The following is a 27,518-nucleotide window of genomic DNA, read 5'->3' on the forward strand; positions in this document are numbered from 1 at the left end:
TGGCTGAAATATTTTGTTGGGGAAAAAGGTTTTGTGTTGGTTAGCTTGTCTGTGCGGAATGTGTGATATGTGGATAGAGAGTGGGTCACTGCGGGGGGTGGGGGGGTGGGGGGCACCATGCGCCCACAGCCAGATAATGTGGTCCTATTACTTGTGGTACATGGACAGTGGCACTTTTAAGTAAAATAAAACATTGAAAATGGATCTCTGTGTCTTTACGTTATATCTACAGCTCGTGTGCAAGATGGCGTCTTTTCATTGTATTTGTAATATTAAATTAAGATTTAACGCTTCTGCTGAGGGGATCGGTATAAAATACCTCCAATCAAAATCCCGACGGTCGAAATCCCGACAGCAATTGACCGACGGTCAAAATACAGACAAGGTCAAAATACCGACATTTAAAATACCGACAAGGTCAAAATACTGACATGTAAAATGACGACAGGTCAAAATACTGACATTCATTTTTAATTTTTTTGTTGTGTGTATGTCGACATAGGTCGACATGGACACCATATAAGTGTACCGCGTCCCCTCGCACAGCGAGTGCGCTTCGGGTACGGTGCCTCGCTACGCTCGGCACACTATTATATTCCCCCTCCAGGTCCACTGGGATGGTAAAGTATGAACAAGTCGGTTTCAATGAAAAATTCATGAAAAATTAATGTCGGCATTTTGACCTGTCGGCATTTTACATATCGGTATTTTGACCTTGTCGGTATTTTAAATGTCGGTATTTTGTCCATGTCAGGATTTTGACCGTCGGTCAATTGCTGTCGGGATTTCGACCGTCGGGATTTTGATTGGAGGTAAATTGACTACATCCCCTGCTGAGGGAGGGCCATCTTATCAAAGGGGCAGGGGAAAGGGGCCTTAGAGTACTGCCTCTGGTGCCCAGGTAAGAGTAAGACGTAGGGGTGCAGTCTCCACTTGTGTTGAGTTACAACGCCGAGGAAATCTAAAAATCCTCTCAGATAAATTGAAACTTTGTTTTTATTTTTTTAATGAACGTTGTACGTCCTCCTATATATTAACCCTTAAGAAGCCGTAAGTCGTACATGTGAACCCCAAACTTTATCCCCACCACAATGTCACCCGTTTTCTGTCACCTTGATGCATTTTGCGGTTCATACCAAATACATTTAATCCCAAACCCACATAAAAAGGTCTCATTACCCCATGTCTCCCAGCCTAAGGATTGGGGCACGCTGGTAAGTGGGCGCTATGGGCCGTTGTGGTATAAGGTCACACTTCTAGAAATAAGACACCATGAGGTAGATTTACTTACGCTTCTAACACAGACGAATGGTAGTGTTGCACTATTGCCCATAGCAACCAGTTAGAGTCTGCCAATAATTTTCTGGAAACAGAGAAATCTCAGCTATAATACAATTGGTTGCTAGTGGTAACCACACCGCTTATCTGTTTTAAAAGTTGGACTTTTTGGAAAAAAAACATGAAAAAGTTAATTTTATTCTGAATATTTCTCTTTTCCTACGTAAAGGCCGCCTGAAATAAAATGATATAAAATCTGTTTTGATAGAAAATTAGATTCGGTGCGACATTCACATCAGGAGCGCTGATTCCAGAATTAGTGTAAAGTTGCAGACGCGGCAATAGTCGCTAACGAGTTGGCCGCGGCCTGCGACAAAGAATCAGGCAATTAATACCCATCTCACAGGAACGATGGTTTTCATAGGGAGTGAGTGTGGCATGCAGGGATGACACTGCCCCGTGGTGTAAGCCTACAGCGCACCAGGCCTGAGCAGGCTGCCGTGGTTTCCGCGTCCTGCTGTCACAGGTATATTTGCATATAGTTTGCATTCATTAAAGACAAGACAATAAGTAGCATCATTAATATTTTATAGAAAGCAAATTAGGTTATAAAAATAAAATATCCCTCACCATACATGACATCCGATAAAGAAGCTCACAGATAATGCTATTGTTATTCCGCCAGCTCAGGGCGAGCCAAACCTCAGACTACTCTCCGTGTGGCGCGTTTATTTATAATGAAGCAATGGCCGCACACAAACATTAACCTTCTAATTAAGTATTTGCAGAAAAGGTTTCCAGACCTTGGAATTCAATTACCCCCGAAAAATTTTCGGGTGAAAAAAAGGGCTTTTAAAAGCGTTTTTTGCCTGATGTTAATTATCGGCAATTCAATTGTAGCCCGTTTTTTTCACCCAAAAAATAACCCGCTTTAGGCCGAAAACACGTAAGATCTGGGATAAGTTCCCGGATCTACAGTATGTGTTTTCACAGCCAAGACCTACTGAGTTCCCGAAAACAAAACCCTGATAAGTGCTGCACTTCGGGGATGATCAAATTGCCCCAGGGGATCAATTAGCCTGTGGGAAATTATCATGGACAATTGAATCCCCCCCACCCCCTCATTAACCAAATTCAATTTAACGCAAACATTTCTCCTATTAAGCAGGTCCTGTACATCAGGAATCCCCGTGTTCTAGCGGCGCAAATTCCTTTCCTATCCGCACAATTTCTGTCAAGGAATGAAACAGATTTTACAATTTAGTGACATACTTTATATTACCCTTCTGCTATGGTAGGTTCAGTTTAGATGTCCACTAATCATTATACTCAACAACTATTAACATTTGTGGCCACAGGGAGTTTATTTCTTTTGTCCAGTGTATCACCACAGTATGTGTAAAGGTCACCAAAGGTCACTACAGTATGTGTATCACCACAGTATGTGTAAAGGTCCAGCGTATCACCACAGTATGTGTAAGGTCCAGCGTATCACCACAGTATGTGTAAGGTCCAGCGTATCACCACAGTATGTGTAAGGTCCAGCGTATCACCACAGTATGTGTAAAAGTCACTACAGTATGTGTATCACCACAGTATGTGTAAGGTCCAGCGTATCACCACAGTATGTGTAAAGGTAACTACAGTATGTGTATCACCACAGTATGTGTAAGGTCCAGCGTATCACCACAGTATGTGTAAAGGTCACTACAGTATGTGTATCACCACAGTATGTGTAAGGTCCTGCGTATCACCACAGTATGTGTAAGGTCCAGCGTATCGCCACAGTATGTGTAAAGGTCACTACAGTATGTGTATCACCACAGTATGTGTAAGGTCCAGCGTATCACCACAGTATGTGTAAGGTCCAGCGTATTACCACAGTATGTGTAAGGTCCAGCGTATCACCACAGTATGTGTAAGGTCCAGCGTATCACCACAGTATGTGTAAGGTCCAGCGTATCACCACAGTATGTGTAAAGGTTACTACAGTATGTGTATCACCACAGTATGTGTAAGGTCCAGTGTATCACCACAGTATGTGTAAAGGTCACTACAGTATGTGTATCACCACAGTATGTGTAAGGTCCAGCGTATCACCACAGTATGTGTAAAGGTCACTACAGTATGTGTATCACCACAGTATGTGTAAGGTCCTGCGTATCACCACAGTATGTGTAAGGTCCAGCGTATCGCCACAGTATGTGTAAAGGTCACTACAGTATGTGTATCACCACAGTATGTGTAAGGTCCAGCGTATCACCACAGTATGTGTAAGGTCCAGCGTATTACCACAGTATGTGTAAGGTCCAGCGTATCACCACAGTATGTGTAAGGTCCAGCGTATCACCACAGTATGTGTAAGGTCCAGCGTATCACCACAGTATGTGTAAAGGTTACTACAGTATGTGTATCACCACAGTATGTGTAAGGTCCAGCGTATCAACACAGTATGTGTAAAGGTCACTACAGTATGTGTATCACCACAGTATGTGTAAGGTCCAGCGTATCACCACAGTATGTGTAAAGGTCACTACAGTATGTGTATCACCACAGTATGTGTAAGGTCCAGCGTATCACCACAGTATGTGTAAAGGTCACTACAGTATGTGTATCACCACAGTATGTGTAAGGTCCAGCGTATCACCACAGTATGTGTAAAGGTCACTACAGTATGTGTATCACTACAGTATGTGTAAAGGTCACTACAGTATGTGTATCACCACAGTATGTGTAAGGTCCAGCGTATCACCACAGTATGTGTAAAGGTCACTACAGTATGTGTATCACCACAGTATATGTAAGGTCCAGCGTATCACCACAGTATGTGTAAGGTCCAGCGTATCGCCACAGTATGTGTAAGGTCCAGCGTGTCACTACAGTATGTGTAAGGTCCAGCGTATCACCACAGTATGTGTAAAGGTCACTACAGTATGTGTATCACCACAGTATGTGTAAGGTCCAGCGTATCACCACAGTATGTGTAAAGGTCACTACAGTATGTGTATCACCACAGTATGTGTAAGGTCCAGCGTATCACCACAGTATGTGTAAAGGTCACTACAGTATGTGTATCGCCACAGTATGTGTAAGGTCCAGCGTATCACCACAGTATGTGTAAGGTCCAGCGTATCACCACAGTATGTGTAAGGTCCAGCGTATCACCACAGTATGTGTAAGGTCCAGCGTATCACCACAGTATGTGTAAAGGTCACTACAGTATGTGTATCACCACAGTATGTGTAAGGTCCAGCGTATCACCACAGTATGTGTAAGGTCCAGCGTATCACCACAGTATGTGTAAGGTCCAGCGTATCACCACAGTATGTGTAAGGTCCAGCGTATCACCACAGTATGTGTAAAGGTCACTACAGTATGTGTATCACCACAGTATGTGTAAGGTCCAGCGTATCGCCACAGTATGTGTAAAGGTCACTACAGTATGTGTATCACCACAGTATGTGTAAGGTCCAGCGTATCACCACAGTATGTGTAAGGTCCAGCGTATCGCCACAGTATGTGTAAGGTCCAGCGTATCACCACAGTATGTGTAAAGGTCACTACAGTATGTGTATCGCCACAGTATGTGTAAGGTCCAGCGTATCACCACAGTATGTGTAAGGTCCAGCGTATCACCACAGTATGTGTAAGGTCCAGCGTATCACCACAGTATGTGTAAGGTCCAGCGTATCACCACAGTATGTGTAAGGTCCAGCGTATCACCACAGTATGTGTAAGGTCCAGCGTATCACCACAGTATGTGTAAGGTCCAGCGTATCACCACAGTATATGTAAAGGAGCATACACTCAGTGAGGTATTGACGTATGTTTGATTTTGACTATGTGATATTCGCTATGCGTGCTTGCGATTTTGGCTATGGACGTTTTTGACGATACTTTGTACTAGATAGTCAAAGGGCTTTATTCAGATCTGATGGCTGGGCTGCATTTTTTGCTGCCCTGTGATCAGATAGTCGCAGCCTACAGACGGAGGGTATTTTGGCTGTGCAGGTGTGTGATCCTATGTGATAGCAGACCTGCTAAAAATCAGTGTGTGCAGTGTGTGCGCAGCCCAGGACTTACTATTCTAGTGCGATAGAATCCTGCTGATCGGGGCCGGAGCTGCCGTCAGACACCCTCCCTGAAAACGCTTGGACACGCCTGCGTTTTACCGAACACTCCCAGAAAACGGTCAGTTGCCGCCCACAAACGACTTCTTCCTGTCAGTCACCTTGTATACACCCGTGCGAATGGATCTTTCGCACCATCCTGTCACTGACCGGTGATGCCCATAGTAGCTGTCCGATGCGCCTGCGCATTGCGGTGCTTACGCACGCGCAATTTGGACCTGAACGCACAGCAGCGATAGATCTGAATGGCCCCCAAAATTGCCTTGCCTGCACAGTCTATTTTTTCTTGCGATACCGACCTCGCGGACTGTGTACATGCGGTGCGATATGTGCTAACTTCTCTTGCGTCTTTGACTATATAGTTAAAATCGCAAGGATACTGTACATCTCACCTTGTGTACGCACCCAGAGTGGCTGATAACAGAGAACAATGGCCTGCACTCTGCTCCATGTAACCTGTATCAGTGCAGCATTAGAAGAAAACCATGAACCACAGCTCTGTGTATACATTCCCTCTTATGAGGACACAAGGCGGGTGATAGCAGAGGACAACAGCTTCTACTGAGCTACACTAGGAGAGCGGGCTTTTCTATCTGGTTATTTGAACATTTATTTGTTTTTGTGAGTGCTACCCTTTATGTAGTTGCACATACATGTGTATGTCAGCATTATCCACTCTTTACACGTGCGTATGGGGCCTGACTCTCAGTCACATTCAAAGTAGCTGTAATTGCGGGCAATGGCGGAAGCAAACGTTATCACCTTATGGTAATGTGATTATCTGAGGGTTAATTCGAGGGTCCGTGCGGCTACAAGCGGGAAGCTGCTCCGCCCACTGGTTATCTGGTCGCAGCCGCAACTGTCATTACTAGCGTCGCATTTGCAGAAGACCCACGCTGGGTGCAAGAGATCCATCATAGGCGCACGCCCCTCCCCCGTATGCACCGCGGAAGTATAGCTACATGCCCACTAAACGGATCTCTTGTGTGTGACCACATTACCGCCCAGAACCTGCCCAGAGACACCCATTTCATGCAAGGAGAGAGCCAGCCAACATCCGTCCAATCAGAATCACCCTGAGATACCCAAACATGCGCAAACTCTCTTCTGCACCATGTGCATTTTGCGGCCATACACACAGCTGCGCCAGACTCCGGAACATGATGCGTGAGGGTTTGTGCTTCCTGTAGGAACAGTCGGACATTCTTTGGATACCATATCTATAACATAGTGTGAGCTTGTAACATAACTAACAATAGTGACCCCGGTGTGGAGCTCAATGTCCGGGCCAGTGAAGCACAATGCCGTTCCGGCCCTTGCGGAAGTCTGGCTTTGCCGCGTCGCTCCGCGTCTCCACAGATACCAGCCGCCGTCTGCCGCGGACCTTCATCTGGATGCAGTCTGTCACCTTCACCGAGAGCTCCTTATGTTCCCTACAGGGAAAGCAAGACACACGGTGGTCACTACCGGGAAAACATCAGCACATAGTGATTACATGTATGTCACCACACACAGAACACACGGTGATCACTACCGGAAGAACATCAGCACATAGTGATTACATGTATGTCACCACACACAGAACACACGGTGATCACTACCGGGAGAACATCAGCACATAGTGATTACACGTATGTCACCGGACACAGAACACACGGTGATCACTACCGGGAGAACATCAGCACATAGTGATTACACGTATGTCACCACACACAGAACACACGATGATCACTACCGGGAGCACATCAGCACATAGTGATTACACGTATGTCACCAGACACAGAACACACGGTGATCACTACCGGGAGAACATCAGCACATAGTGATTACACGTATGTCACCACACACAGAACACACGATGATCACTACCGGGAGCACATCAGCACATAGTGATTACATGTATGTCACCACACACAGAACACACGGTGATCACTACCGGGAGAACATCAGCACATAGTGATTACATGTATGTCACCAGACACAGAACACACGGTGATCACTACCGGGAGAACATCAGCACATAGTGATTACATGTATGTCACCAGACACAGAACACACGGTGATCACTACCGGGAGAACATCAGCACATAGTGATTACACGTATGTCACCAGACACAGAACACACGGTGATCACTACCGGAAGAACATCAGCACATAGTGATTACATGTATGTCACCAGACACAGAACACACGGTGATCACTACCGGGAGAACATCAGCACATAGTGATTACACGTATGTCACCACACACAGAACACATGGTGGTCACTACCGGGAGAACATCAGCACATAGTGATTACATGTATGTCACCAGACACAGAACACACGATGATCACTACCGGGAGCACATCAGCACATAGTGATTACACGTATGTCACCACACACAGAACACACGATGATCACTACCGGGAGAACATCAGCATTACACGTATGTCACCAGACACAGAACACATGGTGATCATTACCGTATGTGTGTTACATGTTAGTGAAGGGGGGAGGCACTAGCAATATAAGGTCAGTGGGTATACTAGTGTGAGTTAGTGGGAGGGGCACTAGTGATAATTAGGTCAGTGGGGATACTAGTGTGAATTAATGGGAGGGGCACTAGTGATATTCGACCAATGGGGATACTAGTGTGAAGCAGTGGGAGGGGCATTAGTGCTAATTAGGTCAGTGGGGATACTAGTGTGAATTAGTGGGAGGGGCACTAGTGATACTTAGGTCAGTGGGGATACTAGTGTGAAGCAGTGGGAGGGGCATTAGTGATATTTAGGTCAGTGGGGATTCTAGTGTGAAGCAGTGGGAGGGGCACTAGTGATAATTAGGTCAGTGGGGATACTAGTGTGAATTAATGGGAGGGGCACTAGTGATATTCGACCAATGGGGATACTAGTGTGAAGCAGTGAGAGGGGCACTAGTGATACTTAGGTCAGTGGGGAAACTAGTGTGAAGCAGTGGGAGGGGCATTAGTGATAATTAGGTCAGTGGGGATACTAGTGTGAAGCTGTGGGAGGGGCATTAGTGATAATTAGGTCAGTGGGGATTCTAGTGTGAATTAGTGGGAGAGGCACTAGTGATAATTAGGTCAGTGGGGATACTAGTGTGAAGCAGTGAGAGGGGCACTAGTGATACTTAGGTCAGTTGGGATACTAGTGTGAAGCAGTGGGAGGGGCATTAGTGACAATTAGGTCAGTGGGGATTCTAGTGTGAAGCAGTGGGATGGGCATTAGTGATAATTAGGTCAGTGGGAATACTAGTGTGAATTAGTGGGAGGGGCACTAGTGATATGTCAGTGGGGATACTAGTGTGAAGCAGTGGGAGGGGCATTAGTGATAATTAGGTCAGTGGGGATTATAGTGTGAAGCAGTGGGAGGGCCTTTAGTGATAATTAGGTCAGTGGGGATACTAGTGTGAAGCAGTGGGAGGGGCATTAGTGATAATTAGGTCAGTGGGGATCAAAGTGTGAAGCAGTGATAGGGGCATTAGTGATAATTAGGTCAGTGGGGATTCTAGTGTGAAGCAGTGGGAGGGGCATTAGTGATAATTAGGACAGTGGGGATTCTAGTGTGAAGCAGTGGGAGGGCCATTAGTGATAATTAGGTCAGTGGGGATACTAGTGTGAAGCAGTGGGAGGGGCATCAGTGAGAACTAGGCTCAGTGGGGATCCTAGTGTGAAGCAGTGAGAGGGGCATTAGTGAGAATTAGGTCAGTGGGGATCCTAGTATGAAGCAGTGGGAGGGGCACTAGTGATAATTAGGTCAGTGGGGATACTAGTGTGAATTAGTGGGACGGGCATTAGTGATATTTGGCCAGTGGGGATACTAGTGTGAAGCAGTGGGAGGGGCATTAGTGATAATTAGGTCAGTGGGGATACTAGTGTGAAGCAGTGGGAGGGGCACTAGTGATAATTAGGTCAGGTGGGATACTAGTGTGAATTAGTGGGAGGGGCACTAGTGATAATTAGGTCAGTGGGGATACTAGTGTGAAAAAGTGGGAGGGGCACTAGTGATACTTAGGTCAGTGGGGATACTAGTGTGAATTAGTGGAAGGTGGCACTAGTGATAATTAGGTCAGAGGGGATACTAGTGTGAAGGGCACTAGTTATACCTAGGTCAGTGGGGATACTACTGTGAAGGGCACTAGTGATACTTAGGTCAGTGGGGATACTAGTGTGAATTAGTGGAAGGTGGCACTAGTGATAATTAGGTCAGAGGGGATACTAGCGTGAAGGGCACTAGTGATAATTAGGTCAGTGGGGATACTAGTGTGAATTAGTGGGAGGGGCACTAGTGATACTTAGGTCAGTGGGGATACTAGTGTGAAGGTCACTAGTGAGAATTAGTTCAGTGGGGATACTAGTGTGAAGGTCACTAGTGATAATTAGGTCAGTGGGGATCCTAGTGTGAAGGTCACTAGTGATAATTAGGTCAGTGGGGATCCTAGTGTGAAGGTCACTAGTGATAATTAGGTCAGTGGGTATACTAGCGTGAAGGGCACTAGTGATAATTAGGTCAGAGGGGATACTAGCGTGAAGGGCACTAGTGATAATTAGGTCAGAGGGGATACTAGTGTGAAGGGCACTAGTTATACCTAGGTCAGTGGGGATACTACTGTGAAGGGCACTAGTGATACTTAGGTCAGTGGGGATACTAGTGTGAATTAGTGGAAGGTGGCACTAGTGATAATTAGGTCAGAGGGGATACTAGCGTGAAGGGCACTAGTGATAATTAGGTCAGTGGGGATACTAGTGTGAATTAGTGGGAGGGGCACTAGTGATACTTAGGTCAGTGGGGATACTAGTGTGAAGGTCACTAGTGAGAATTAGTTCAGTGGGGATACTAGTGTGAAGGTCACTAGTGATAATTAGGTCAGTGGGGATACTAGTGTGAAGGGCACTAGTGATAATTAGGTCAGTGGGGATACTAGAATTAGTGTGAAGGTCACTAGTGATAATTAGGTCAATGGGGATACTAGAATTAGTGGGAGGGGCACTAGTGATAATTAGGTCAGTGGGGATACTAGAATTAGTGGGAGGCGGCACTGTGAAGTGCGTGTTTGCAGGAGCTGGGCGTTGCCGCATATCATACCCCATCAGTAGCAGGTGGTCTGCTGAGGGACACCCTGAGGAAATCTCCGATGATCTGGTCACATAGACATGACTCTTACCACCATCAAACATACAATTCTATAGTGATATTCTACACAATACACATGAGTAATTCCCTTAGCATAAGAGTGAAATAATCACACACGGGGCTTCTGTCACCGCTACTGATAGTACCACGTGTGATAAATCACAATCCCTGCGCACTTCTCACACCTGCAGCTCCCACGCGGGTGTAACACCACGCAGCGCAAAGGATGACCTCTGACACACGTGATGTAATAAAGGTAGCACCATGATTGGGGAGCTGCGCCTGGCGGAGCGAGTATTCCAGGATTCTCATATATAACATTCATTTATTACACATTCTGTATAACAGGTATTTCTGGCAGATAATAGCTCTGACCAGACTGTGAGTGCGGCCAAAGCGGGGTCATAGGAGCTCGGAGTCCCCCTACTGACCAGATCCACCATCTGCAATACGAAGCAGACAAGCTGCACTGCACAAGAGCTTGCACTTTGTGCGCCTTATTTTTACTTTAATAGGTTCTCAGCAGCGAGCTCTGTATATAGGGCCTAATTCAGACCTGATCGCAGCAGCAAATTTGCTAGCAGATGGGCAAAACCATGTGCACTGTAGAGATGAGCGCCGGAAATTTTTCGGGTTTTGTGTTTTGGTTTTGGGTTCGGTTCCGCGGCCGTGTTTTGGGTTCGACCGCGTTTTGGCAAAACCTCACCGAATTTTTTTTGTCGGATTCGGGTGTGTTTTGGATTCGGGTGTTTTTTTCAAAAAACACTAAAAAACAGCTTAAATCATAGAATTTGGGGGTCATTTTGATCCCAAAGTATTATTAACCTCAAAAACCATAATTTACACTCATTTTCAGTCTATTCTGAATACCTCACACCTCACAATATTATTTTTAGTCCTAAAATTTGCACCTAGGTCGCTGGATGACTAAGCTAAGCGACCCTAGTGGCCGACACAAACACCGGGCCCATCTAGGAGTGTCACTGCAGTGTCACGCAGGATGTCCCTTCCAAAAAACCCTCCCCAAACAGCACATGACGCAAAGAAAAAAAGAGGCGCAATGAGGTAGCTGTGTGAGTAAGATAAGCGACCCTAGTGGCCGACACAAACACCGGGCCCATCTAGGAGTGTCACTGCAGTGTCACGCAGGATGTCCCTTCCAAAAAACCCTCCCCAAACAGCACATGACGCAAAGAAAAAAAGAGGCGCAATGAGGTAGCTGTGTGAGTAAGATAAGCGACCCTAGTGGCCGACACAAACACCGGGCCCATCTAGGAGTGTCACTGCAGTGTCACGCAGGATGTCCCTTCCAAAAAACCCTCCCCAAACAGCACATGACGCAAAGAAAAAAAGAGGCGCAATGAGGTAGCTGTGTGAGTAAGATAAGCGACCCTAGTGGCCGACACAAACACCGGGCCCATCTAGGAGTGTCACTGCAGTGTCACGCAGGATGTCCCTTCCAAAAAACCCTCCCCAAACAGCACATGACGCAAAGAAAAAAAGAGGCGCAATGAGGTAGCTGTGTGAGTAAGATAAGCGACCCTAGTGGCCGACACAAACACCGGGCCCATCTAGGAGTGGCACTGCAGTGTCACGCAGGATGTCCCTTCCAAAAAACCCTCCCCAAACAGCACATGACGCAAAGAAAAAAAGAGGCGCAATGAGGTAGCTGTGTGAGTAACATAAGCGACCCTAGTGGCCGACACAAACACCGGGCCCATCTAGGAGTGTCACTGCAGTGTCACGCAGGATGTCCCTTCCAAAAAACCCTCCCCAAACAGCACATGACGCAAAGAAAAAAAGAGGCGCAATGAGGTAGCTGTGTGAGTAAGATAAGCGACCCTAGTGGCCGACACAAACACCGGGCCCATCTAGGAGTGTCACTGCAGTGTCACGCAGGATGTCCCTTCCAAAAAACCCTCCCCAAACAGCACATGACGCAAAGAAAAAAAGAGGCGCAATGAGGTAGCTGTGTGAGTAAGATAAGCGACCCTAGTGGCCGACACAAACACCGGGCCCATCTAGGAGTGGCACTGCAGTGTCACGCAGGATGTCCCTTCCAAAAAACCCTCCCCAAACAGCACATGACGCAAAGAAAAATGAAAGAAAAAAGAGGTGCAAGATGGAATTGTCCTTGGGCCCTCCCACCCACCCTTATGTTGTATAAACAGGACATGCACACTTTAACCAACCCATCATTTCAGTGACAGGGTCTGCCACACGACTGTGACTGAAATGACGGGTTGGTTTGGACCCCCACCAAAAAAGAAGCAATTAATCTCTCCTTGCACAAACTGGCTCTACAGAGGCAAGATGTCCACCTCATCATCATCCTCCGATATATCACCGTGTACATCCCCCTCCTCACAGATTATCAATTCGTCCCCACTGGAATCCACCATCTCAGCTCCCTGTGTACTTTGTGGAGGCAATTGCTGCTGGTCAATGTCTCCACGGAGGAATTGATTATAATTCATTTTAATTAACATCATCTTCTCCACATTTTCTGGATGTAACCTCGTACGCCGATTGCTGACAAGGTGAGCGGCGGCACTAAACACTCTTTCGGAGTACACACTTGTGGGAGGGCAACTTAGGTAGAATAAAGCCAGTTTGTGCAAGGGCCTCCAAATTGCCTCTTTTTCCTGCCAGTATAAGTACGGACTGTGTGACGTGCCTACTTGGATGCGGTCACTCATATAATCCTCCACCATTCTTTCAATGTTGAGAGAATCATATGCAGTGACAGTAGACGACATGTCCGTAATCGTTGTCAGGTCCTTCAGTCCGGACCAGATGTCAGCATCAGCAGTCGCTCCAGACTGCCCTGCATCACCGCCAGCGGGTGGGCTCGGAATTCTGAGCCTTTTCCTCGCACCCCCAGTTGCGGGAGAATGTGAAGGAGGAGATGTTGACAGGTCGCGTTCCGCTTGACTTGACAATTTTGTCACCAGCAGGTCTTTCAACCCCAGCAGACTTGTGTCTGCCGGAAAGAGAGATCCAAGGTAGGCTTTAAATCTAGGATCGAGCACGGTGGCCAAAATGTAGTGCTCTGATTTCAACAGATTGACCACCCGTGAATCCTTGTTAAGCGAATTAAGGGCTCCATCCACAAGTCCCACATGCCTAGCGGAATCGCTCCGTGTTAGCTCCTCCTTCAATGTCTCCAGCTTCTTCTGCAAAAGCCTGATGAGGGGAATGACCTGACTCAGGCTGGCAGTGTCTGAACTGACTTCACGTGTGGCAAGTTCAAAGGGCATCAGAACCTTGCACAACGTTGAAATCATTCTCCACTGCGCTTGAGACAGGTGCATTCCACCTCCTATATCGTGCTCAATTGTATAGGCTTGAATGGCCTTTTGCTGCTCCTCCAACCTCTGAAGCATATAGAGGGTTGAATTCCACCTCGTTACCACTTCTTGCTTCAGATGATGGCAGGGCAGGTTCAGTAGTTTTTGGTGGTGCTCCAGTCTTCTGTACGTGGTGCCTGTACGCCGAAAGTGTCCCGCAATTCTTCTGGCCACCGACAGCATCTCTTGCACGCCCCTGCCGTTTTTTAAATAATTCTGCACCACCAAATTCAAGGTATGTGCAAAACATGGGACGTGCTGGAATTTGCCCATATTTAATGCACACACAATATTGCTGGCGTTGTCCGATGCCACAAATCCACAGGAGAGTCCAATTGGGGTAAGCCATTCCGCGATGATCTTCCTCAGTTGCCGTAAGAGGTTTTCAGCTGTGTGCGTATTCTGGAAAGCGGTGATACAAAGCGTAGCCTGCCTAGGAAAGAGTTGGCGTTTGCGAGATGCTGCTACTGGTGCCGCCGCTGCTGTTCTTGCGGCGGGAGTCCATACATCTACCCAGTGGGCTGTCACAGTCATATAGTCCTGACCCTGCCCTGCTCCACTTGTCCACATGTCCGTGGTTAAGTGGACATTGGGTACAGCTGCATTTTTTAGGACACTGGTGACTCTTTTTCTGAGGTCTGTGTACATTTTCGGTATCGCCTGCCTAGAGAAATGGAACCTAGATGGTATTTGGTACCGGGGACACAGTACCTCCAACAAGTCTCTAGTTGGCTCTGCAGTAATGATGGATACCGGGACCACGTTTCTCACCACCCAGGATGCCAAGGCCTCAGTTATCCGCTTTGCAGTAGGATGACTGCTGTGATATTTCATCTTCCTCGCAAAGGACTGTTGGACAGTCAATTGCTTGGTGGAAGTAGTAAAAGTGGTCTTACGACTTCCCCTCTGGGATGACCATCGACTCCCAGCAGCAACAACAGCAGCGCCAGCAGCAGTAGGCGTTACACGCAAGGATGCATCGGAGGAATCCCAGGCAGGAGAGGAATCGTCAGAATTGCCAGTGACATGGCCTGCAGGACTATTGGCATTCCTGGGGAAGGAGGAAATTGACACTGAGGGAGTTGGTGGGGTGGTTTGCGTGAGCTTGGTTACAAGAGGAAGGGATTTACTGGTCAGTGGACTGCTTCCGCTGTCACCCAAAGTTTTTGAACTTGTCACTGACTTATTATGAATGCGCTGCAGGTGACGTATAAGGGAGGATGTTCCGAGGTGGTTAACGTCCTTACCCCTACTTATTACAGCTTGACAAAGGGAACACACGGCTTGACACCTGTTGTCCGCATTTCTGTTGAAATACTTCCACACCGAAGAGCTGATTTTTTTGGTATTTTCACCAGGCATGTCAGTGGCCATATTCCTCCCACGGACAACAGGTGTCTCCCCGGGTGCCTGACTTAAACAAACCACCTCACCATCAGAATCCTCCTGGTCAATTTCCTCCCCAGCGCCAGCAACACCCATATCCTCCTCATCCTGGTGTACTTCAACACTGACATCTTCAATCTGACTATCAGGAACTGGACTGCGGGTGCTCCTTCCAGCACTTGCAGGGGGCGTGCAAATGGTGGAAGGCGCATGCTCTTCACGTCCAGTGTTGGGAAGGTCAGGCATCGCAACCGACACAATTGGACTCTCCTTGTGGATTTGGGATTTCGAAGAACGCACAGTTCTTTGCGGTGCTTTTGCCAGCTTGAGTCTTTTCAGTTTTCTAGCGAGAGGCTGAGTGCTTCCATCCTCATGTGAAGCTGAACCACTAGCCATGAACATAGGCCAGGGCCTCAGCCGTTCCTTGCCACTTCGTGTGGTAAATGGCATATGGGCAAGTTTACGCTTCTCCTCCGACAATTTTATTTTAGGTTTTGGAGTCCTTTTTTTACTGATATTTGGTGTTTTGGATTTGACATGCTCTGTACTATGACATTGGGCATCGGCCTTGGCAGACGACGTTGCTGGCATTTCATCGTCTCGGCCATGACTAGTGGCAGCAGCTTCAGCACGAGGTGGAAGTGGATCTTGATTTTTCCCTAATTTTGGAACCTCAACATTTTTGTTCTCCATATTTTCATAGGCACAACTAAAAGGCACCTCAGGTAAACAATGGAGATGGATGGATACTAGTATACTTATGGATGGACTGCCGAGTGCCGACACAGAGGTAGCTACAGCCGTGGACTAACGTACTGTGTCTGCTGCTAATATAGACTGGATGATTGATAATGAGATGAAATCAATATATATATATGTATGTATATATAATATCACTAGTACTGCAGCCGGACAGGTAGATAATATATTTATTAGGTAATGATGACTGATGACGGACCTGCTGGACACTGTCAGCTCAGCAGCACCGCAGACTGCTACAGTAAGCTACTATACTCTATAGTAGTATGTACAAAGAAGAAAGAAAAAAAAAAAAACACGGGTAGGTGGTATACAATTATGGATGGACTGCCGAGTGCCGACACAGAGGTAGCTACAGCCGTGGACTAACGTACTGTGTCTGCTGCTAATATAGACTGGATGATTGATAATGAGATGAAATCAATATATATATGTATGTATATATAATATCACTAGTACTGCAGCCGGACAGGTAGATAATATATTTATTAGGTAATGATGACTGATGACGGACCTGCTGGACACTGTCAGCTCAGCAGCACCGCAGACTGCTACAGTAAGCTACTATACTCTATAGTAGTATGTACAAAGAAGAAAGAAAAAAAAAAAACCACGGGTAGGTGGTATACAATTATGGATGGACTGCCGAGTGCCGACACAGAGGTAGCTACAGCCGTGGACTAACGTACTGTGTCTGCTGCTAATATAGAGTCTAGACTGGATGATAAATTATTGATAATGAGATGAAATCAATATAATATCACTAGTACTGCAGCCGGACAGGTACTATATATATTTATTATGTAATGACTGATGACGGACCTGCTGGACACTGTCAGGTCAGCACAGCACCGCAGACTGCTACAGTAAGCTACTATAGTAGTATGTATAAAGAAGAATGAAAAAAAAAACCACGGGTAGGTGGTATACAATATTATATATATATATATATATATATATTATATACAATTATATATATATATATATATATATATATATTAAACTGGTGGTGATTGATTATTAAACTGGTGGTCACTTCAGGACAGGTCACGTTGCAACTTGCAACTAGTACTCCGAGGCCTAAGCAGACAATCACAAAATATATTATTATACTGGTGGTCAGTGTGGTCACAACAATGGCAGTGTGGCACTGACTATGGCAGCAAAAGTGTGCACTGTACGTTATATGTACTCCTGAGTCCTGCTCTCAGACTCTAACTGCTCCCCACTGTCAGTGTCTCCCCCACAAGTCAGATAATACACTTACAGTCACACTATCTAATCTATAAATGTCACTTCAGCAAGTAGTATAGTAGTATACAGTAGTACTCCTCCTTATAATGCTCCCCGAAAATACTGTGTCTCTCTCTTCTCTAAACGGAGAGGACGCCAGCCACGTCCTCTCCCTATGATTCTCAATGCACGTGTGAAAATGGCGGCGACGCGCGGCTCCTTATATAGAATCCGAGTCTCGCGATAGAATCCAAGCCTCGCGAGAATCCGACAGCGTGATGATGACGTTCGGGCGCACTCGGGTTAGCCGAGCAAGGCGGGAAGATCCGAGCCTGCTCGGACCCGTGTAAAAAACCTGAAGTTCGGGCGGGTTCGGATTCAGAGGAACCGAACCCGCTCATCTCTAGTGCACTGCAGGGGGGGGGGGCAGATGTAACATGTGCAAAGAGAGGGTTATATTGTTTCTGCAGCCAGCACGGCACTGTCCCCTGATAATATAATCAGTGACTGGTATATAGACAGAGGGTACACAGCCAGCAGAGCACTGACCCCTAATAATATAATCAGTGACTGGTATATAGACAGAGGGGTATACAGCCAGCACGGCACTGGCCCCTAATAATATAATCAGTGACTGGTATATAGACAGAGGGTATACAGACAGAGGGTATACAGCCAGCATGGCACTGTCCCCTAATAATATAATCAGTGACTGGTATACAGACAGAGGGGTACACAGCCAGCAGAGCACTGACCCCTAATAATATAATCAGTGACTGGTATATAGACAGAGGGGTATACAGCCAGCACGGCATTGGCCCCTAATAATATAATCAGTGACTGGTATATAGACAGAGGGTATATAGACAGAGGGGTATACAGCCAGCAGAGCACTAACCCATAATAATATAATCAGTGACTGGTATATAGACAGAGGGTATATAGACAGAGGGGTATACAGCCAGCAGAGCACTGACCCCTAATAATATAATCAGTGACTGGTATACAGACAGAGGGTATACAGCCAGCACGGCACTGGCCCCTAATAATATAATCAGTGACTGGTATATAGACAGAGGGGTATACAGCCAGCAGAGCACTGACCCCTAATAATATAATCAGTGACTGGTATACAGACAGAGGGGTACACAGCCAGCATGGCACTGGCCCCTAATAATATAATCAGTGACTGGTATATAGACAGAGGGGTATACAGCCAGCAGAGCACTGTCCCCTAATAATATAATCAGTGACTGGTATACAGACAGAGGGGACACAGCCAGCAGAGCACTGACCCCTAATAATATAATCAGTGACTGGTATACAGACAGAGGGGTATACAGCCAGCAGAGCACTGACCCCTAATAATATAATCAGTGACTGGTATACAGACAGAGGGTATACAGCCAGCACGGCACTGGCCCCTAATAATATAATCAGTGACTGGTATATAGACAGAGGGGTACACAGCCAGCAGAGCACTGACCCCTAATAATATAATCAGTGACTGGTATACAGACAGAGGGTATACAGCCAGCACGGCACTGGCCCCTAATAATATAATCAGTGACTGGTATATAGACAGAGGGGTATACAGCCAGCAGAGCACTGACCCCTAATAATATAATCAGTGACTGGTATACAGACAGAGGGTATACAGCCAGCACGGCACTGGCCCCTAATAATATAATCAGTGACTGGTATATAGACAGAGGGGTACACAGCCAGCAGAGCACTGGCCCCTAATAATATAATCAGTGACTGGTATACAGACAGAGGGGTACACAGCCAGCAGAGCACTGACCCCTAATAATATAATCAGTGACTGGTATACAGACAGAGGGTATACAGCCAGCACGGCACTTGCCCCTAATAATATAATCAGTGACTGGTATATAGACAGAGGGGACACAGCCAGCACGGCACTGTCCCCTAATAATATAATCAGTGACTGGTATATAGACAGAGGGGTATACAGCCAGCAGAGCACTGTCCCCTAATAATATAATCAGTGACTGGTATATAGACAGAGGGGTATACAGCCAGCAGAGCACTGTCCCCTAATAATATAATCAGTGACTGGTATATAGACAGAGGGGTATACAGCCAGCAGAGCACTGACCCCTAATAATATAATCAGTGACTGGTATACAGACAGAGGGGTACACAGCCAGCACGGCACTGGCCCCTAATAATATAATCAGTGACTGGTATATAGACAGAGGGGACACAGCCAGCACGGCACTGTCCCCTAATAATATAATCAGTGACTGGTATATAGACAGAGGGGTATACAGCCAGCAGAGCACTGTCCCCTAATAATATAATCAGTGACTGGTATACAGACAGAGGGGTACACAGCCAGCACGGCACTGTCCCCTAATAATATAATCAGTGACTGGTATATAGACAGAGGGGTATACAGCCAGCAGAGCATTGTCCCCTAATAATATAATCAGTGACTGGTATACAGACAGAGGGGTACACAGCCAGCAGAGCACTGGCCCCTAATAATATAATCAGTGACTGGTATACAGACAGAGGGTATACAGCCAGCACGGCACTGGCCCCTAATAATATAATCAGTGACTGGTATATAGACAGAGGGGTATACAGCCAGCAGAGCACTGACCCCTAATAATATAATCAGTGACTGGTATATAGACAGAGGGGTACACAGCCAGCATGGCACTGTCCCCTAATAATATAATCAGTGACTGGTATATAGACAGAGGGTATATAGACAGAGGGGTACACAGCCAGCAGAGCACTGACCCCTAATAATATAATCAGTGACTGGTATATAGACAGAGGGGACACAGCCAGCACGGCACTGTCCCCTAATAATATAATCAGTGACTGGTAAACAGACAGAGGGGTACACAGCCAGCAGAGCACTGACCCCTAATAATATAATCAGTGACTGGTATATAGACAGAGGGGTATATAGCCAGCACGGCACTGGCCCCTAATAATATAATCAGTGACTGGTATACAGACAGAGGGGTATACAGCCAGCAGAGCACTGACCCCTAATAATATAATCAGTGACTGGTATACAGACAGAGGGTATACAGCCAGCACGGCACTGGCCCCTAATAATATAATCAGTGACTGGTATATAGACAGAGGGGTATACAGCCAGCAGAGCACTGACCCCTAATAATATAATCAGTGACTGATATACAGACAGAGGGTATACAGCCAGCACGGCACTGGCCCCTAATAATATAATCAGTGACTGGTATATAGACAGAGGGGTACACAGCCAGCAGAGCACTGACTCCTAATAATATAATCAGTGACTGGTATACAGACAGAGGGTATACAGCCAGCACGGCACTTGCCCCTAATAATATAATCAGTGACTGGTATACAGACAGAGGGGTACACAGCCAGCATGGCACTGTCCCCTAATAATATAATCAGTGACTGGTATATAGACAGAGGGTATACAGCCAGCACGGCACTGGCCCCTAATAATATAATCAGTGACTGGTATATAGACAGAGGGGTATACAGCCAGCAGAGCACTGACCCCTAATAATATAATCAGTGACTGGTATACAGACAGAGGGGTACACAGCCAGCATGGCACTGGCCCCTAATAGTATAATCAGTGACTGGTATATAGACAGAGGGGTACACAGCCAGCAGAGCACTGGCCCCTAATAATATAATCAGTGACTGGTATATAGACAGAGGGGTACACAGCCAGCAGAGCACTGACCCCTAATAATATAATCAGTGACTGGTATACAGACAGAGGGTATACAGCCAGCACGGCACTGGCCCCTAATAATATAATCAGTGACTGGTATATAGACAGAGGGGACACAGCCAGCACGGCACTGTCCCCTAATAATATAATCAGTGACTGGTATATAGACCAAGGGGACACAGCCAGCACGGCACTGTCCCCTAATAATATAATCAGTGACTGGTATATAGACAGAGGGGTATACAGCCAGCAGAGCACTGACCCCTAATAATATAATCAGTGACTGGTATACAGACAGAGGGGTACACAGCCAGCACGGCACTGGCCCCTAATAATATAATCAGTGACTGGTATATAGACAGAGGGGTATACAGCCAGTAGAGCACTGGCCCCTAATAATATAATCAGTGACTGGTATATAGACAGAGGGGACACAGCCAGCACGGCACTGTCCCCTAATAATATAATCAGTGACTGGTATATAGACAGAGGGGTATACAGCCAGCAGAGCACTGACCCCTAATAATATAATCAGTGACTGGTATACAGACAGAGGGGTACACAGCCAGCACGGCACTGGCCCCTAATAATATAATCAGTGACTGGTATACAGACAGAGGGGTACACAGCCAGCAGAGCACTGGCCCCTAATAATATAATCAGTGACTGGTATATAGACAGAGGGGTACACAGCCAGCACGGCACTGGCCCCTAATAATATAATCAGTGACTGGTATATAGACAGAGGGTATACAGCCAGCACGGCACTGGCCCCTAATAATATAATCAGTGACTGGTATATAGACAGAAGGTATACAGCCAGCACGGCACTGGCCCCTAATAATATAATCAGTGACTGGTATACAGACAGAGGGGTACACAGCCAGCATGGCACTGGCCCCTAATAATATAATCAGTGACTGGTATATAGACAGAGGGGTACACAGCCAGCAGAGCACTGACCCCTAATAATATAATCAGTGACTGGTATACAGACAGAGGGTATACAGCCAGCACGGCACTGGCCCCTAATAATATAATCAGTGACTGGTATATAGACAGAGGGGTATACAGCCAGCAGAGCACTGACCCCTAATAATATAATCAGTGACTGGTATACAGACAGAGGGGTACACAGCCAGCACGGCACTGGCCCCTAATAATATAATCAGTGACTGATATATAGACAGAGGGGTAAACAGCCAGCACGGCACTGGCCCCTAATAATATAATCAGTGACTGGTATATAGACAGAGGGGTACACAGCCAGCAGAGCACTCGCCCCTAATAATATAATCAGTGACTGGTATACAGACAGAGGGGTACACAGCCAGCAGAGCACTGACCCCTAATAATATAATCAGTGACTGGTATACAGACAGAGGGTATACAGCCAGCACGGCACTGTCCCCTAATAATATAATCAGTGACTGGTATATAGACAGAGGGGTATACAGCCAGCAGAGCACTGGCCCCTAATAATATAATCAGTGACTGGTATATAGACAGAGGGGACACAGCCAGCACGGCACTGTCCCCTAATAATATAATCAGTGACTGGTATATAGACAGAGGGGTATACAGCCAGCAGAGCACTGACCCCTAATAATATAATCAGTGACTGGTATACAGACAGAGGGGTACACAGCCAGCACGGCACTGGCCCCTAATAATATAATCAGTGACTGGTATACAGACAGAGGGGTACACAGCCAGCAGAGCACTGGCCCCTAATAATATAATCAGTGACTGGTATATAGACAGAGGGGTACACAGCCAGCACGGCACTGGCCCCTAATAGTATAATCAGTGACTGGTATATAGACAGAGGGTATACAGCCAGCACGGCACTGGCCCCTAATAATATAATCAGTGACTGGTATACAGACAGAGGGATACACAGCCAGCACGGCACTGGCCCCTAATAATATAATCAGTGACTGGTATACAGACAGAGGGGTACACAGCCAGCATGGCACTGGCCCCTAATAATATAATCAGTGACTGGTATATAGACAGAGGGGACACAGCCAGCACGGCACTGGCCCCTAATAATATAATCAGTGACTGGTATATAGACAGAGGGGTACACAGCCAGCACGGCACTGGCCCCTAATAATATAATCAGTGACTGGTATACAGACAGAGGGGACACAGCCAGCAGAGCACTGACCCCTAATAATATAATCAGTGACTGGTATACAGACAGAGGGTATACAGCCAGCACGGCACTGGCCCCTAATAATATAATCAGTGACTGGTTTACAGACAGAGGGGTACACAGCCAGCACGGCCCTGGCCCCTAATAATATAATCAGTGACTTGTATACAGACAGAGGGGTACACAGCCAGCACGGCACTGGCCCCTAATAATATAATCAGTGACTTGTATACAGACAGAGGGGTACACAGCCAGCACGGCACTGTCCCCTAATAATATAATCAGTGACTGGTATACAGACAGAGGGGACACAGCCAGCACGGCACTGTCCCCTAATAATATAATCAGTGACTGGTATATAGACAGAGGGGTACACAGCCAGCACGGCCCTGGTCCCTAATAATATAATCAGTGACTTGTATACAGACAGAGGGGTACACAGCCAGCACGGCACTGTCCCCTAATAATATAATCAGTGACTGGTATACAGACAGAGGGGTACACAGCCAGTACGGCACTGGCCCCTAATAATATAATCAGTGACTGGTATACAGACAGAGGGGTACACGGCCAGCACGGCACTGGCCCCTAATAATATAATCAGTGACTGGTATATAGACAGAGGGGTACACAGCCAGCAGAGCACTGGCCCCTAATAATATAATCAGTGACTGGTATACAGACAGAGGGGTACACAGCCAGCACGGCACTGGCCCCTAATAATATAATCAGTGACTGGTATACAGACAGAGGGGTACACAGCCAGCAGAGCACTGGCCCCTAATAATATAATCAGTGACTGGTATACAGACAGAGGGGTACACAGCCAGCACGGCACTGGCCCCTAATAATATAATCAGTGACTGGTATACAGACAGAGGGGTACACAGCCAGCACGGCAATGACCCCTAATAATATAATCAGTGACTGGTATATAGACAGAGGGGTATACAGCCAGCATGGCACTGGCCCCTAATAATATAATCAGTGACTGGTATACAGACAGAGGGGTACACAGCCAGCACGGCACTGGCCCCTAATAATATAATCAGTGACTGGTATACAGACAGAGGGGTACACAGCCAGCACGGCACTGGCCCCTAATAATATAATCAGTGACTGGTATACAGACAGAGGGGTACACAGCCAGCACGGCACTTGCCCCTAATAATATAATCAGTGACTGGTATACAGACAGAGGGGTACACAGCCAGCACGGCACTGGCCCCTAATAATATAATCAGTGACTGGTATATAGACAGAGGGGACACAGCCAGTACGGCACTGGCCCCTAATAATATAATCAGTGACTGGTATACAGACAGAGGGGTACACAGCCAGCACGGCACTGGCCCCTAATAATATAATCAGTGACTGGTATACAGACAGAGGGGTACACAGCCAGCACGGCACTGGCCCCTAATAATATAATCAGTGACTGGTATATAGACAGAGGGGTACACAGCCAGCACGGCACTGGCCCCTAATAATATAAACAGTGACTGGTATATAGACAGAGGGGTACACAGCCAGCAGAGCACTGACCCCTAATAATATAATCAGTGACTGGTATATAGACAGAGGGGTACACAGCCAGCATGGCACTGGCCCCTAATAATATAATCAGTGACTGGTATATAGACAGAGGGTATATAGACAGAGGGGTACACAGCCAGCACGGCACTGGCCCCTAATAATATAATCAGTGACTGGTATATAGACAGAGGGGTACACAGCCAGCACGGCACTGGCCCCTAATAATATAATCAGTGACTGGTATATAGACAGAGGGTATATAGACAGAGGGGTACACAGCCAGCACGGCACTGGCCCCTAATAATATAATAATAATATAATCAGTGACTGGTATATAGACAGAGGGGTATACAGCCAGCACGACACTGGCCCCTAATAATATAATCAGTGACTGGTATATAGACAGAGGGTATATAGACAGAGGGGTACACAGCCAGCACGGCACTGGCCCCTAATAATATAATCAGTGACTGGTATACAGACAGAGGGGTACACAGCCAGCACGGCACTGGCCCCTAATAATATAATCAGTGACTGGTATACAGACAGAGGGGTACACAGCCAGCACGGCACTGGCCCCTAATAATATAATCAGTGACTGGTATATAGACAGAGGGGACACAGCCAGTACGGCACTGGCCCCTAATAATATAATCAGTGACTGGTATACAGACAGAGGGGTACACAGCCAGCACGGCACTGGCCCCTAATAATATAATCAGTGACTGGTATACAGACAGAGGGGTACACAGCCAGCACGGCACTGGCCCCTAATAATATAATCAGTGACTGGTATATAGACAGAGGGGTACACAGCCAGCACGGCACTGGCCCCTAATAATATAAACAGTGACTGGTATATAGACAGAGGGGTACACAGCCAGCAGAGCACTGACCCCTAATAATATAATCAGTGACTGGTATATAGACAGAGGGGTACACAGCCAGCATGGCACTGGCCCCTAATAATATAATCAGTGACTGGTATATAGACAGAGGGTATATAGACAGAGGGGTACACAGCCAGCACGGCACTGGCCCCTAATAATATAATCAGTGACTGGTATATAGACAGAGGGGTACACAGCCAGCACGGCACTGGCCCCTAATAATATAATCAGTGACTGGTATATAGACAGAGGGTATATAGACAGAGGGGTACACAGCCAGCACGGCACTGGCCCCTAATAATATAATAATAATATAATCAGTGACTGGTATATAGACAGAGGGGTATACAGCCAGCACGACACTGGCCCCTAATAATATAATCAGTGACTGGTATATAGACAGAGGGTATATAGACAGAGGGGTACACAGCCAGCACGGCACTGGCCCCTAATAATATAATCAGTGACTGGTATATAGACAGAGGGGTACACAGCCAGCACGGCACTGGCCCCTAATAATATAATCAGTGACTGGTATATAGACAGAGGGGTACACAGCCAGCAGATACGTCCCAGCGCTGCGTTACTCCTGTCCTTCCAGCCAGGGCTGTGGTTCATGATATCACATCCTGTGCCCCGGGCTATGACCGGCCACTCACAGAGCACATGGTAAGTACAGGCATCTGCTAATGGGAAAGAAGAGATGAGCCGGCACTGAGACAAAGACTTCTGTGAGAGGGCATGTGTGCCGCAGCGTGCTAATTGACTGTAATTGATTGCATTAGAGAATATACTATTTATAACAGACTGCAGCTCTGGCTCATCTTCCGCTCGCTGTATGTGTCCATTGGCTGGAGAGAGGTCTCTTCCATAGCACAGAGCAGCAGATTCCGCCAATTCCTACATTTAAAGTGGTGGAAATTAGTAATATGCACAGCCAATTCTAGCTGATAGAAGACTGCGTTTCCAGATATTACGTTACACCCTGTAAGACGATTAGGAGAAACCCAATTCCAGTTTTGCACAAAATACCCTTCATAACATACGTCTGACAGATGCTTGCTGGGTACTGCACTGAGTATATCTGGTACTGCACTGAGTATATCCGGTACTGCACTGAGTATGCACTGAGTATATCTGGTATTGCACTGAGTATATCTGGTACTGCACTGAGTATATCTGGTACTGCACTGAGTATATCTGGTATTGCACTGAGTATACCTGGTACTGCACTGAGTATATCTGGTACTGCACTGAGTATATCTGGTACTGCACTGAGTATATCTGGTATTGCACTGGTATTGCACTGAGTATATCTAGTACTGCACTGAGTATATCTGGTACTGCACTGAGCATGAGTATATCTGGTACTGCACTGAGTATATCTGGTACTGCACTGAGCATATCTGATACTGCACTGAGTATATCTGGTACTGCACTGAGTATATCTGGTACTGCACTGAGTATATCTGGTATTGCACTGAGTATATCTGGTACTGCACTGAGCATATCCGGTACTGCACTGAGTATATCTGGTACTGCACTGAGTATATCTGGTACTGCACTGAGTATATCTGGTACTGCACTGAGTGTATCTGGTACTGCACTGAGTATATCTGGTACTGCACTGAGCATATCCGGTACTGCACTGAGTATATCTGATACTGCACTGAGTATATCTGTGTGCACAGGGATGTAGACAATTCTAGTACTGATTACTTATTACACATACCTCACCGCCACTGGGAACTGGCCTCAAACCCAATCTGTGTGGGGTTTGTATGTTTCCCCAATGCTTGCAATGGACTTTCTCCAGCTGTTGTGGTTTCCACCCACACTCTAAAAACACAGTGGTAGCTTCTAGCTCCCTAAATCGCCCCATGTTTGTGCGCACCTGTGGCAGGGAACCTAGATTGTAAGCTCCAGAGGCGCAAGGAATG

General features: G+C 46.6%; 1 protein-coding gene across 1 annotated transcript in view; it reads right to left on the reverse strand.

Moving 5' to 3' along the window:
- Nucleotides 1-5,001: 5,001 nt before the first annotated feature.
- Nucleotides 5,002-27,518, reverse strand: part of MYO1G (myosin IG) — a 508,951-nt gene continuing 486,434 nt past the window's right edge. The window contains exon 22 of the mRNA XM_063924584.1: nt 5,002-6,841. Coding sequence (XP_063780654.1) covers nt 6,685-6,841 — 157 coding nt within the window. The 3' untranslated portion in view covers nt 5,002-6,684. The remainder of the gene's footprint in view (nt 6,842-27,518) is intronic.

The sequence above is a fragment of the Pseudophryne corroboree genome, chromosome 5, assembly GCF_028390025.1.
Source record: "Pseudophryne corroboree isolate aPseCor3 chromosome 5, aPseCor3.hap2, whole genome shotgun sequence".
Classification (NCBI taxonomy): domain Eukaryota; kingdom Metazoa; phylum Chordata; class Amphibia; order Anura; family Myobatrachidae; genus Pseudophryne; species Pseudophryne corroboree.